General features: G+C 45.1%; 1 protein-coding gene across 2 annotated transcripts in view; it reads left to right on the plus strand.

Annotated features, from left to right (window-relative positions):
* Positions 1-15000, plus strand: part of piezo2b (piezo-type mechanosensitive ion channel component 2b) — a 131775-nt gene that overhangs the window by 68947 nt on the left and 47828 nt on the right. The window contains exons 16-19 of one of the 2 annotated variants that reach the window (XM_083782150.1): positions 5699-5847; positions 7091-7264; positions 10464-10705; positions 14827-14987. In XM_083782150.1, the coding sequence (XP_083638276.1) occupies positions 5699-5847; positions 7091-7264; positions 10464-10705; positions 14827-14987 (726 nt within the window). Of the gene's footprint in view, positions 1-5698; positions 5848-7090; positions 7265-10442; positions 10706-14826; positions 14988-15000 lie in introns of both variants that reach the window. The other variant, XM_083782149.1, reaches the window with a different exon arrangement.

The following is a 15000-nucleotide window of genomic DNA, read 5'->3' on the forward strand; positions in this document are numbered from 1 at the left end:
ATACACACACACACACCCACACACACCCAGGGTTAAAATGCTCTGAGGCACAATGTTGTCCGGCTTCCAATTTCGATTTCTCAATGATGCAAGTTGCTGACATTGACATTTTTACAGAGCCCATAAAGTTGGTGTATAACACTCGACTGTTTTATGTCCGCAGTCACCATAAAACACAATGCTCCTAAATACAAATGTCCTCTATCCCGCGTATAACACCGTGCAATTTTGTACATTAAAAGGCTGTTAAAATCAAAGAGAACATATAGGTCATGTACTGTAGCACGACATCGCCCTATCCAGCACAGATTTATTTTGACATACAGTAGTGTTACATGGCATCGCTAAACTATGAAGACTCTCTAGGGTTTGTTCCACATAAAAGTCAAATTATTTGATTTTAGGTTCCTCTTCCCAGCCTTGTAGCAGCCATAGTAAAAACAACAACAAAGACATTTATAGAGAAGAAGAATGTAGCAGCAATACTGTCAAACAATGACCAACGATAATATAAAGTAGTGTGCATGTTGTGCTTGGTTCCTTTATCAAAATGTTCAACTGTGTGCTGTGTGTGGTGGTGTAAAGTAGCTGTACATTTACTCAAAGTACTGTATTTAAGTACTTCAGTATTTCAAGTTTCCAGTACTGTTACTTCTTCTCCACTACATCTCAGAGGCAAACATCGTGCTTTTACTCCACTGCAATTATTTTAAAACTTTTGTTACTAGTGTGGGAGGTCGGGTGGGAATCAGGAGTCAGAATGCAGTATCAAGGGTTTGACACACAGTGGCGCCCCTTGTTTTATTTCAGATAATGTCAGACAAAAGTCAATATCACATCAGATTATGCATGATATAACATTCTTCCTTGAAGTCAGGCCTCCTTGGATTGGATCGTCACTGCAGAGGATGAGAGGGGTGTTAGCAAGCGGTCAGAGCACAAGGTAAGTACAGGGTTGGGGCCTGAGACTCCGGTCTAGGCTACCAACTAGACTTTTCTATAACTTTCCTTTTCTTTTCCAGGGTCCAGAGGGTGCCAGGAGGCTCCCCCGGAGGTAGGTACGATGCTAGGTAGTCTTCTCTATCCACAGGGCACAGAAGAGTACTTTTGAGTAGAAGTACTCGGATACATTTGGGCGAGTAATCAGAGTAAAAGTACTTGGTTCGGGACCGGGTGAGTATGTAACCTAGGGCCCCTTAGGCTCGGCCAACAGGTAGGTACACAAGCATTTATACTCTGATTTCTCTCTATATACTGGGGTCGCCGTAGAGGTACGTCAAAGGCAGCCAGTGGGTTAACAGAAAAGAGCACTATATTTCTAATCACAGTCTCGGTCTTCTTTCACCGGAGTAAGGCGGGGCTCTCGCCAACTTAAAGTCTTTTAAGGGTTTAACTGAACACAAACGGCCTGTCTTCGTTCACAGGGTTAAGGTGACACTTTAACTAGAATATGCTTTCTTCGATAAACATCAACAAGGTCTTCTTCTTTCACAGTCTTCAGGGTTAACATGACACAGTTAACTATATGTCTTCTCTTCAGTAAACATCAACAAGGTGCTTTTCTTCATTCACAATTCTTCTTATTATCCTTAGCTTCTCAAGCGTCTGTAAGTGCCTCTTCTTAGCCAAACGTGTGATAGTGAGAGAACAATTGTCTTACTGTGACCTTAACGTGCGGTGGGCTGCCAGTCGATACGAGGGTCCCGTCTTCTGCTACTCGTCCCCGAACCGAGTCAGGTGGGTTTCCAGGTATATGTGCGGCTTTCCACTCGTCACTTATTTATGGGGGGCACACACTCCCGTGTGTGCTTTCAGCCCCACTCCTACAAGCCTGATGAAGTGGAATACAAGACATAATTGAGTTGTGGTACAAACAATCAAACAGTGAGTTAAGATAGTGTCGAGGGATCCGGTACCGAGAGGAGTGTGGACTTACCATCCAGCGCCAAGCTGCCGACATACATTGTCCGAGCGTTCTTGGGTGAACCAGCCAGTGTCAGGGCTAAGTTCAACTGGCGTTTATAAAGGGCGCGGCTGACAGGTTTCGGCTGTCGCTGATTGCTAATCGGGCGGCGGCCGAATTAGACGCAGCTGGTGTAGGATCGCACTGGGGTAGTAGATGGCGTCTATGACACGTCCGTGGGCGGAGCGCGTCGGCGACGTCTGCGTTTGTCTGGTTGTCATAGGAACGCGCCCATTATTCTGGTGGTACTGTGGCGAGACTCCAGACAAGTTACATTGTAGAATTTGATTATTATAACAAAACAGACCCTATGGGGCACGGTGGCACAGTTGGTAGTGCTGTCGCCTCACAGCTAGAAGGTCCTGGGTTCGATTCCTGCTCGGGGCGCTGTGGGTGTGGCGGCTTGTTTCCTCTTCCGCATCATCAGTGCCCATACCCGAAAGCGGGGTTGGCAAAAGGGCCTTTCTGTGTGGAGTTTGCATGTTCTCCCCGTGTCCCCTAGGGTAGGTACCATCACAAAAATATGCAGTAATCCTGGTCTCTAAACTGCCTCCCCCTGGCCAGCCGGGGCGCCTGATGGAGGGGAAAGGAACTGGTTGGAATAACGTGTTCCTTCCACGCGCTACGTCCAACCAGGGAAACTCCCCCCTGTCAGGTGTAAAGGAGCAACTTGGACACTCAAGCATGAAGGAAGCATGAGTTAAGTCCGTTGCTCTACCCAGGTTGGCGGAGGGTGTGTAGAGCCCAGGATCACATTAGATGATTGACACAGGGGTGGGATAAAAAATATATATAAAAAAAACAAAAAACAGACCTTATGTACTGTATGTATTTCGGCCAATTCGAAAAATAGCTGATCTGCAAGCTCACAATGCATTGCATTGAAAATAGCCGATCCATTACGGGACGATGTGATGGTGTGACTACCTGGCTGGTGGATATCTCTGCTTAGTACTTACACAACCAGGCAACCAGGATGTACTGACTGCACATTTGTTGTTTGTTTGCGGTCTGTATTGTGTGTGTGTGTGTGTGTGTGTGTGTGTGTGTGTGTGTGTGTGTGTGTGTGTGTGTGTGTGTGTGTGTGTGTGTGCGTGCGTGCGTGCGTGTGTTCGTGCATACGTGCGTTAGCGTACACACGAGTGTGTGTGTGTGTGTGTGTTTCCAGCAGGACCCAGCTACTATAGTGGATACAACATGTGTTTCCTATCAGATCCTTTTCTGTCAACATCTAACCTTGCTGTGTGTGTGTGTGTGTGTGTGTGTGTGTGTGTGTGTGTGTGTGTGTGTGTGTGTGTGTGTGTGTGTGTGTGTGTGTGTGTGTGTGTGTGTGTGTGTGTGTGTGTGTGTGTGTGTGTGTGTGTGTGTGTGTGTGTGTGTGTGTGTGTGTGTGTGTGTGTGTGTGTGTGTGTGTGTGCTGCTCTGCCCAGCAGTTCTTGTTTGATCTGAATAGTCTAAAAAATGATGTATTTTTTCCTTTCTTAACCACTTTTCCTAGGCGTCATGAGGTCAAGGAAAGATGTGAAGGATAAGACGTTAGGAAAATAACTATGGTGATAACTTACACTACTAGGCTAAGAGAGTGTGAATATTTAATGTAATGATTTATGTTACACTGTTGAATTGATTAAACTAAACTAAACATCGCAGCTATTTTTGAAAGATTTTGATAAACTTGTGAAATGGGACATCCCACTATTGTACACCATATTGTGGTGTAAATGCCTTTGTACTTTTCCTCGAGTTACTTGCTACTTAAATCGTACTTCTTCCTCCCCTACATTATCAAAGATGGACCTGCTGCACACCCTCCATACTTGCCATGTGCATTCTTTCCATGTTATTTGATGTAGTCAAAATAAGCATGGCCAAAACCAGCAGAAATCCCATCCTTCAAAAAGAAAAAGAAAATATACAGTGTGGCAGCCTAGCTTATGGTCTAGTCATACTTCAAATTAAAATGAAATGGAAGTCAAATTGGTGTCTTTCACCCTCCTGCAGTGCACTCAAACATAAATCCTATTGATATGATTGATTGTATTCAAGATAATATTATATGCGTAACTTTTTCAAGTGATATGTTGCACCAATTGGACTAGTTACATCAGGACAAGGTAACCACAATATCCAAACCTCTACCAAAGTGTCCTATTGCTTTAAGAACCATGCACCTTGCATACTCTTGAAATGTTGACTTGATTTTGCTTTCAGAAGGTGTTCAAAGAGATGTGGTACCTCAATGAGGTGTTAGGTTTTACTCAAGGAGGCATTTAGTTTGCTCCTGCATAACTACATACCTTATATCCTCCCATGACCTCCTTCTTAAGGAAAACAAACACTCCCCCATGCACTGCTCTTTGGCCTGTAGTAGGGGGTGGCAGAGAGCAAGTGGAGGGCATGGACTCACGTTCAAGTCAGAGCCGGCCGGGCTCTGGCAAAGGGTATAAAGCAATGGAGGTGGGAGGCTGAGTACATGAGGGTGGGAGGCCCCAAGGGCCTCATGCAAACCATGAACGAATCCTTGCTGTTGTTGTGTTCCAAATACAATCCCTTGACACCAGGGTCTAAATTTCTGAATGGAAAAGAAGGGAGCCACCTCTTCTATTGTATTACCATACCCATAGTCTATATGCAAATTTCCTAAAATGACATTTAATTGTGACTGCAGGTCGCATTTAAAATGAAAACGTGCATTTCCCCTCAGTTGGTTGTTTGGTTGGTCCGTCACCCCAGGCATGACTATATATGGTCATGACATCACGTGACATCATCAGGGATGGAGATCCCTGATGTCATCAATATTAAGCCCATATATGGGAATGCCATGGAGATCCCTGATGTCATTAATATTGGCCAGCAACTCTCCAGCTGACCTCAAACCTCCATATATGGAGCTGACCTGTTCTGACATTCCATATGTTGATCCTTCCCCATCCATCCTTCCTCTTCGATGTCTCCCTTTTGACTGATATACCTATCCATTTAAACTCCAGATGGGCCTGCCCCAAAGTTATTAGTTATTAGTGATTGCAGCATTAGCATAATGTTTGAAAAGGCAGTTGGAGCAGGGTGCACTGTGACAAATAAATAATGTGAACGATGCATTATCATGACTGTTAGTAGTTGCATCGGTGCATAAAGCTTTGTGGGTACTCATAAATAGTTCTTGTAAAGTGTTGGCAAGTAATAGTGTGCAGACTTTATTATTTATTATGTTGATCTTCTGTTTGTCCTGCATGCAAATCATCACCACAGTGGATGTGCATTCTCTACATATCTAATAGTTTCTCTACATTTCTACTTCTACTAAATTAATGCTGATTTAGGCTGAAAAGATATACAGATAGATACGTATACACTATACACACCGCGTCACTGCATTTGTAGATCTTCTGTTTTAGAAAAATTGTGAAAATGTGTGCAAATCTTTGAATATATTTTAAAAAATGAACATTTTTAACTCATATCTGCTTCTGGGGTGGTCCTTGGAACTAAATATTTTGAGATGGGCGTCCGCGGCCAAATACATACAGTATAATGTTGGGTCCTTCTATCCTTGACATGACAAATGTTGAGCACCACTGATAAAGCAACATAAGATTTTCAGAAAACCTAATTTACATAATTCCACCAGCTCCTGTCATGGCCAATGATACTCGTCCTGGCTTCCACAGCTGGGTATGTCTGTCTACTCTGGTAATCAAAAACATACTTTTCTACCGTGGCCCTCCGCAGGTGCATTACGAGTACTGGCGGAGGATGCTGAAGTACTTCTGGATGTCGGTGGTGATGTACACCATGCTGGTGCTGATCCTGGTCTACACCTTCCAGTTTGAGACATCACTGCCCTTCTGGTCCAACCTGACGGGAATGAATGAAGAGAAGTGAGTGCAGCTTATCTTAACCTCAGCTTCTAGTTGCGTTAGTTTGGTCATGTTGTACGGAGGTTTTAACATTTACAATTTACAATTTAGGCATTTAGCAGATTCTCTTAATCCAGAGCGATTTACGGTAAGCAAGGTAAACACAAGGTAATGCATCAACTCAATAGTGACAGTACCTCAACTACTACTGTCTTAGTCCACACCAGTGCTGAATTAATCAATTCATTAGTCAATCAATTAATTCATTCATTAATTCATTCATTCTAGATGCTGTTGGGCAGAAACCTCTTACCTCTATATTTTAACTTTTTGTGTTTGTTCATAAATTAATGCCCTACATACAGTAATCACACTACAGCGTCACACAAAGGCATCGAAAGTAACAGATCCACAAGCGACACGTTTCGAGCATGTAGACATGAGGTTTCAGACTAGAGATAACATTAGACTTAGTTTATACATAAATCAGGATTTTATTGACATCAAAGCGATGTAAGAGGGATTGAGTTGTGTACTGTACTGCATGTACACACAATCTTTTATTTTATTTTGTATCAGATTAAATCTGGTGTTGATAGTCTGCGTCAGGGTAAACTCTTCTATTCATCTTCACATTTCTACGTCTAGGAGTCACTACACCAAGCCAATCTCCTGCTCAAGGATTCTTTTGATTTATCAACAATAATTTCATATAAAAGTGAAACCTGGCCACAGCCTTGGAAATAAGTGAGCGTTGCCTTTTCCCGTCTAGACAGTTTGTAACTCCTCATTTTGCAGATATTTGTGTTAAGTGTTTTAAAGGGATATTCCAAATTGTTATATTCCAACATTTTGCAGGCTAAAACAAACAAACCTTTCCATTTCCATTCAGGTATCATTGTTTCTCTCTTCTTAATGTCATCTCATGTCTTCTCACTGATCTCATCTCATGTCATCTCATTGTATGTCCTCTCATCCCACTGATCTCATCTCATGTTATTGCATCTCTACTAATCTCATCTCATGTCTCCCCCTCAACATAATGTCATCTCAATAGTCTATTGTCATTGGTCTTTCTTTCCCTCTCCTCTGTTTGGACAACGATTACACGATTGGACAATGGACAATTATCTCTCCATCAGACTGAAGGACCTGGGTCTGGAGACGTTCTCCAGTTCATTATTAGTATTATCTCTCCATCAGACTGAAGGACCTGGGTCTGGAGAGATTCTCCAGTTCATTATTAGTATTATCTCTCCATCAGGCTGAAGGACCTGGGTCTGGAGAGGTTCTCCGTGTCCAAGCTGTTCATCCGGATCTTCATCCCCACCTCCTTCCTGCTGGTGTGCATCCTCCACCTGCACTACTTCCACGACCGCTTCCTGCTGCTCACCGACCTCCAGGCGGTGGTCGCCAAGGAGCAGAGCACCATCTACAGGTGAGGGCCTTCTAGTTTATTTCACTTTAATTTAGTTCAGACATGAACAGGTTGTTGGGGGACATGATGACAAATGGAAGTGTTGACAACGAGATACTGGAGGCATCTTCAATCGAACAAATCAACATTGATTTGAAGTAGAATGATATACAGCACAGTAGGATTTCATTCAGGACCAGCCATTCTGCACAACATGCATGTCATTATGCCATTCAGGACTTACATGACACATGTAGACCCCTACCTTCCCAGAGTCAGTCATACCTCTATACATCAAAACGCTTGGTATAATATATAATCCATGTCTGCTTTGTTGTGGTTTGTACTTTGTACCATCACACATCAGTCACCAGAGGTGGGTAATAACAAGTTAAATGTACACATTTACTTAAGTCACAAATGGTACGTTTAATTTAACATACTGTACCATTCAAGTACTATATATTTGTGATACCGGTAGTACATATTTGGTTGACTACTTCTGTACTGTAGTTCTAGTCATTAATACTTTTACATGGGTACAGTTTTTGGCTATACCCACCTCTGTCAGACACTGCTAACATTCTTGTATTTGATGTCCACCTGTCATTTCTTGAAACCTATTGTCGTGGACACCATCTCCATCCATTCTCTTTTCCTCATGTGCTTATTTGCTTGCCTCTCTTCTGCTCTGCCACCTTTCTCTCCGCCACTCATCGTCATCCCTTCCTTTCGACTCTCACAGCCATGCTAAAGTCAATGGCCGTGTGTATCTGATCATGAATAGGTGGGTAACTGCTCGCATTCTCTAGCATCCATCAAACCAATCCCAACCAACCTCTCTCGAATGTCAGCCTCCTCTGTCCTGATGCTATATGGATCTACAGTACACCCCTATAGCTGACCTGTCCTTGTTATCGCCATTTATAATAGGCTCTGTGCAGTTCCTGGCCGGGTTTCCTGTTCTGGTTCAATTTCCCATAGTTTTTCTTGATTGGCTCGGCAGCAGATTTGAACCAGGAACACATACAGTATGAAGGTGTCATGTGTGTTTCCGGTTCAAATCTGCTGCAAAACAAATCAAACAAAGCTATGAGAAACGGGACCGGAACAGGTATTTCACTCTTTTCTCAGTTTCGCCCAGATGGACATGGTTTTGAGGTTAGGTTTAGGCATAGTTTCTGTGAGGTTAGGTTGAGGCATTATGTTTGTGAGGTTATGGTTAGGGTTAACGATTAGGTTTAGTCATAGTTTTTGGTTTAAAGGTTTAGGGTTTAGGCGCCACTTGGACAACACACCAAAAGGAAGAGGGAGTCACTTCTGGAAACCTAGCTCTGGGACTGCAATTATGCACAGAGCGTATTATATTGCACCCTCAGAATCTCCAGTGATTTCCTCGTCCCCATTGGTCGATGTGATGCAGGTGGTATTCCTTTTGAATCAAATGCAAGTGTTTAAGTTGTATTAGTATGTCCTTTTTGTTTGTGTCCTGTTGCCTGTAGCCTCTACCTGGGTTGTCCACTAGGTCGCTGGATCTTTCACCTTCTCATCCCTAAAAACCCCATATGGTCTCTGATAGTTTACCCATATGTGAAGTCACCTTCTTTCTCCAGCATGTGTGAAGCTGTTTCCCGAGACTTCTCAATAATAACCACCTCCCCAAATCCCCACCCTTACACGCACGCACGCACGCACACTGCATAAACATCCCCTCCCTCCACAAACTTTCGGAAAATCCTTCTGCATTTTTACTGCTCCCCCACCCTATGTCTCTCTTAGATGTAAGTTAGGTCCAGGTTGTATATTATAGTATGTCTGTGTCTATCTTGCCGTCTTTTTCTTCACTGTTCCTCTTGGCTTCTTGTGTAACTTCATTTCCCTGAGCAGCATCAAGCAAAAAATTCCTACTCAGCCGAGCAAGTAAGTCTCACCTCTCCAGACACCAAATGCTTGCCTTGATAATAGTATGCGGCCGGTTCATGCAAGCTAACCCTAACCTCTTAACCTCTATGACCTCTGACCTCACTCCCAGTCCCATTGCCTGAGAAGGAGGAATTTTATGGTTTTACCACTTCAGCCTGATTTATACTTTGTTGTACACCGCTGTCGCCGCAGTGCGCAAAACAGCGTCTCTCCTCACAGCGTGACACCGGTGTACAACAGAGTAAAGTAAAGCATGTAGGTCTTATGATGACATGTCCAACACGGGAGGCGCCAGGTTGGAAGTGGCTCCTATACATTGCCATGTAATACTCAATGTAAATTCACAAAGTGGATCATAATTCACTTCTCTTTGGCTTTATTCCCAGTGGACTAACATGGGCCGAGACGGTTACTTTTCTTCACTGTACAGACGCTACAGCACACAACTCTGAAGTCTCAAACGGACTTCCATTCCAAGTTCCATTACAGCGCTATTATTAAATAACCCATTTAGACCTGAGGCCAATTTAAAAAAAATTGCTATATTATATCGTTGTCGGGTGGAAACATTGTATGTCCAAGTTCAACACACAATATTATTATTATATTAAAGAACGCGTGTGTGTTGGGTGCTTGTAGATCTGTTATTTTCACTACTTTTCCGTGACACTCAAATAAGCTTGTTTCTACCGGTCACATTATATATACTGTAGTAACAACTAAAACGACACAGACGTTTTCCCGAATTGAGAGGTATAACAACGTCTAGGCTTTCCAGGTGTAAATGGGTTGAATGTACAATTATTGTCTAAGTTAGTTGAGGTCGGGACAGGACTTGGACCCAGGCTAATGCACTGGAGTAAGGCCATTGTGAAGTCAACTCTGACCGTGTGTTCTTTGGGGGAGAATGCTAAAGGAATGTGCATTGCTTACTGATCACAGTGCCTGATATACAGTGGTGTGTGTGTGTGTGTGTGTGTGTGTGTGTGTGTGTGTGTGTGTGTGTGTGTGTGCGTGTGTGCGTGTGCGTGTGCGTGTGCGTGTGTGTGTGTGTGTGTGCGTGCGTGTGCTCTTGTACACACGCATACTGACGCACAAACACACACACATCTGTGGATTTGACAGACAGAAAGCACATTAATTTTTGAACCACAACAAGGGTTGCTATGGCTGCTGTGCCTGATGCACGCATGTGTCGCCAACACGTCCTTCAAGGACGGTGTCATTGAGTATGTATGTATGAAAGGCCATAACACTTCCCCTGCCCTGTGATCAGGCTGGCGCACCCGGACGGCAGCCTGGCGGACCTCACCATGCTAAGTGCCTGCTCCGTGGATGCAGCACTGCCCCCCACGCAGGAGGAGGAGGAGCACCAGGCCCTGGTGGTGGTGACGATGGACGACACCGTGATGGACAAGGTGAAGCCCCACAAGAAGAGCCTGTCGTCGTCCGACCACCGCCAGTCCAGCGCCGAGGACAGCCGCCACTACAGCGCCAAGACAGAGCCCACGGAGCCCAGCACCACCGAGCACAGTTCAGGTACAGGGGAATGAATGGTGCATTTATATATACACTGTAGCGCCTTTATCCAAGGCGCTTTACAATGATTGTGCGTTACATTCACCCATGACTGATGTCTGGATAAGGAGCTGGGCTGACTCTTGGGTGAGGATGGGTCTAATTCGGCGAATGTTATAAAGTGTAAACCTACAGGATATAGTGACCGCTGTAATGTGTGCTTTGAATGAGAGCTGACTGTCCAGGACAACACCAAGGTTCTTGCAAACCTTTTCAACCTGGTAGGTCCGGTCGGTTATGTAGGAGGAGAACCACTTTAGTGCCTAGATCAGCTAGGCCCAGGTTGTCTAGGTGTCTAATCTTCAGTGTCTAAAGGAGCAGCATACTACACAGCGTCACACAAAAGCATAGAGTTTGATTCCAGGGCCAGAACGTGTCACCGGCGTCACCGCCCTGCTCCCTCTTGTGTTTCCTGTGACTCTACACCAAACAACCCCCCCCATCCCCAAAAAAACCAACGTGTAGAATCAGAGATTTCTCTGTCTTGTCCGAGCACATCTGTCCACCAGCACTGCCAGGTTTGAACGCTGTTTGATGGGTTGCTCCTGTGTTTTCACAGCTGCATGATTCCACAGTGTGCAATAGTGCACTTTGAATCACAGATGCACTGGCTGTGCAGAGCTTTCCATCTTCTGTTGGCTCCACCGAGGCGAGGCTGCTCACAGTCATAATGCGGCGGTTCCCAAACGTTTTAGCTCATGACCCAAAAGAGAAATCACATGCATGTTTGAGCAGGATCCAAACCAGTGAACATAGCAGATCTACAAGCTCACAACGCATTTTCAAATTTTGTTCTCTAATTTAGGGAATTTCTTTGATTATTTCTATTTTATTAATGAAATTATATTAAAACAAAAAGTGTTTTTAATTCTTTAGAAAATCTTTTACAATAATAATAAATAATGATAAAATGGAGGAAAATGTATCCACGGCCCACAATTGGGTCCCAATCACTGTTTGGGAAATTGTGTCATTGTATTATTTGCTGATAGAGCCCAACCGATGTTTTCACTGAGATTTAAAAATTTCAAATTGCAAAATCAATTCCGATCTATTTGGAAAATTGTTGTCTGTTGTGAGCTTGTAGATCTGCTATTTTTGAAACTTTTTGAAGAACATTTTTGAAACTGTAGAAAGTGGGTTAAAATTGGTTTGGGTCACATCTGCTGCATAACTGCCAATAATATGAAATGATGTCCAGACTGATATTTCGGTGGAGTTCTATCGGTTGGTTTCAGATGCATGTGTTCCCAGAGGAGTTCACTCTGTGGTTTTGAGGAATGTGCCTAAGAGGAGGATCTGCCATCAACACTTTGAACAACCCAACCCATGACTCATCATGACCGATCGCAAGCTGTGTTGTTAAATCCTACGCATTGGTGATGTATTTTTTTCGCGTCTAACTCCACTCGTCTCCACGCTTTAGTTGTTTTGACATGGAGATTGGGTCAAACGGCGGCTCTCAGCCATTATGTCTCCTAAATGTCGATGGCCGGCCGAGGCGGTGTCATTGCAGTATTTACACAGACGTTTGGTGCTGGTCTTAAATCAAGACGTGGTGTGTATACACCGAAAATAAAATAGGTGATAAAACACAGCGGAGTATGATAAGCTGTGAGCTATGGTTTTCTTTCTCTCTACCCAAAGTTCCAAATCCTTATCCAAATAATGATGTCACGCCAACATCTTAGTACATTTTCACACAGGCAAGCTTTGACCTGCCTCCGTAACAGGCCTTTTTAATTATGAAAAAAATGCATATAGTTTCTTCAACTTGAGTTGCTCCACTTAGTAGGAGCCGATCTACATTTACAGTATGTGCCATGTCTAATGTCCTTGTCAGTGTGCTTTGTCACCCTCTAGTCTACACAGACATGGAGCAGAGGAGAGGATAAGAACCTGGCCCAGAGAGGACCAGTGGTAGAGAGGAGAGGATAAAAACCTGGCCCAGAGAGGACCAGTGGTAGAGAGGAGAGGATAAGAACCTGGCCCAGAGAGGACCAGAGGGGTAGAGAGGAGAGGATAAGAACCTGGACCAGAGAGGACCAGGGGTAGAGAGGAGAGGATAAGAACCTGGCCCAGAGAGGACCAGGGGTAGAGAGGAGAGGATAAGAACCTGGCCTAGAGAGGATCAGGGGTAGAGAGGAGAGGATAAGAACCTGGACCAGAGAGGACCAGGGGTAGAGAGGATAAGAACCTGGCCTAGAGAGAACCAGGGGTAGAGAGGAGAGGCTAAGAACCTGGCCTAGAGAGGACCAAGGGTAGAGAGGAGAGGATAAGAACCTGGACCAGAGAGGACCAGGGGTAGAGAGGAGAGGATTAGAACCTGGCCCAGAGAGGACCAGGGGTAGAGAGGAGAGGATAAGAACCTGGCCCAGAGAGGACCAGTGGTAGAGAGGATAGGATAAGAACCTGGCCCAGAGAGGACCAGCGGTAGAGAGGAGAGGATTAGAAACTGGCCCAGAGAGGACCAGCGGTAGAGAGGAGAGGATAAGAACCTGGACCAGAGAGGACCAGCGGTAGAGAGGAGAGGATAAGAACCTGGACCAGAGAGGACCAGGGGTAGAGAGGAGAGGATAAGAACCTGGACCAGAGAGGACCAGCGGTAGAGAGGAGAGGATAAGAACCTGGACCAGAGAGGACCAGGGGTAGAGAGGAGAGGATAAGAACCTGGCCCAGAGAGGACCAGGGGTAGAGCGGATAAGAACCTGGCCCAGAGAGGACCAGGGGTAGAGAGGAGAGGATAAGAACCTGGCCCAGAGAGGACCAGGGGTACAGAGGAGAGGATAAGAACCTGGCCCAGAGAGGACCAGTGGTAGAGAGGAGAGGATAAGAACCTGGCCTAGAGAGGACCAGTGGTAGAGAGGAGAGGATAAGAACCTGGCCTAGAGAGGACCAGTGGTAGAGAGGAGAGGATAAGAACCTGGACCAGAGAGGACCAGGTGTAGAGAGGAGAGGATAAGAACCTGGCCCAGAGAGGACCAGGGGTAGAGAGGAGAGAATAAGAACCTGGCCCAGAGAGGACCAGGGGTAGAGAGGAGAGGATAAGAACCTGGCCTAGAGAGGACCAGGGGTAGAGAGGAGAGGATAAGAACCTGGACCAGAGAGGACCAGGGGTACAGAGGAGAGGATAAGAACCTGGACCAGAGAGGACCAGGGGTACAGAGGAGAGGATAAGAACCTGGCCTAGAGAGGACCAGGGGTAGAGAGCATAAGAACCTGGCCCAGAGAGGACAAGCGGTAGAGAGGAGAGAATAAGAACCTGGCCCAGAGAGGACCAGTGGTAGAGAGGAGAGGATAAGAACCTGGCCCAGAGAGGACCAGGGGTAGAGAGGATAAGAACCTGGCCTAGAGAGGACCAGTGGTAGAGAGGAGAGGATAAGAACCTGGCCCAGAGAGGACCAGGGGTAGAGAGGAGAGGATAAGAACCTGGCCCAGAGAGGACCAGTGGTAGAGAGGAGAGGATAAGAACCTGGCCCAGAGAGGACCAGTGGTAGAGAGGAGAGGATAAGAACCTGGCCCAGAGAGGACCAGGGGTAGAGAGGAGAGAATAAGAACCTGGCCTAGAGAGGACCAGTGGTAGAGAGGAGAGGATAAGAACCTGGCCTAGAGAGGACCAGTGGTAGAGAGGAGAGGATAAGAACCTGGCCCAGAGAGGACCAGTGGTAGTTGATTTTTACGACGTTTTTTGTTTTTGTTGCTGATTCAATTTATTTCACCAAAACCAATGAAGATGGAATAAACCTTTTGTTGAGTTCAACTTTAAGTTTTTGACATTCCTCGTTTTATTTTTTTACATAACTTTGGCTGTTCAAAGACAGTCAGTGTAAAGAGGTGCTCTCAATCAACCACCGCAATCACCCAAAGTCATTACACACTGCTTTAACCGATTAATAGGAAATCTGTGTCATTTGAGATTTTAGCGTTGGCTATTCAAACATAGCAGACATACAAGCTTGGCACGGCAAGCTAGTACATCTGTACAAACTACAGTTTTAGAAGGTATTTGGAGAAACGGCCTCAGGTTTTAAGGGGTTTAATAGATGTATGGTACTGTAGAAACAGCGTTGTAATGTCTTCAGATCTGAAGAACAAATGGCACCTGGTGGTGGACCGTCTGACGGTGCTGTTCCTCAAGTTCCTGGAGATCTTCCACAAGCTGCAGCTGTTCATCTGGTGGCTCCTGGAGATCCACATCATCAAGATCGTCTCCTGCTACATCCTCCTGGTCACCGTCAAAGAGGTACGTAATGTAA

The sequence above is a fragment of the Protomyctophum parallelum genome, assembly GCF_964188405.1.
Source record: "Protomyctophum parallelum genome assembly, chromosome: 14".
Taxonomy (NCBI): Eukaryota; Metazoa; Chordata; class Actinopteri; order Myctophiformes; family Myctophidae; genus Protomyctophum; species Protomyctophum parallelum.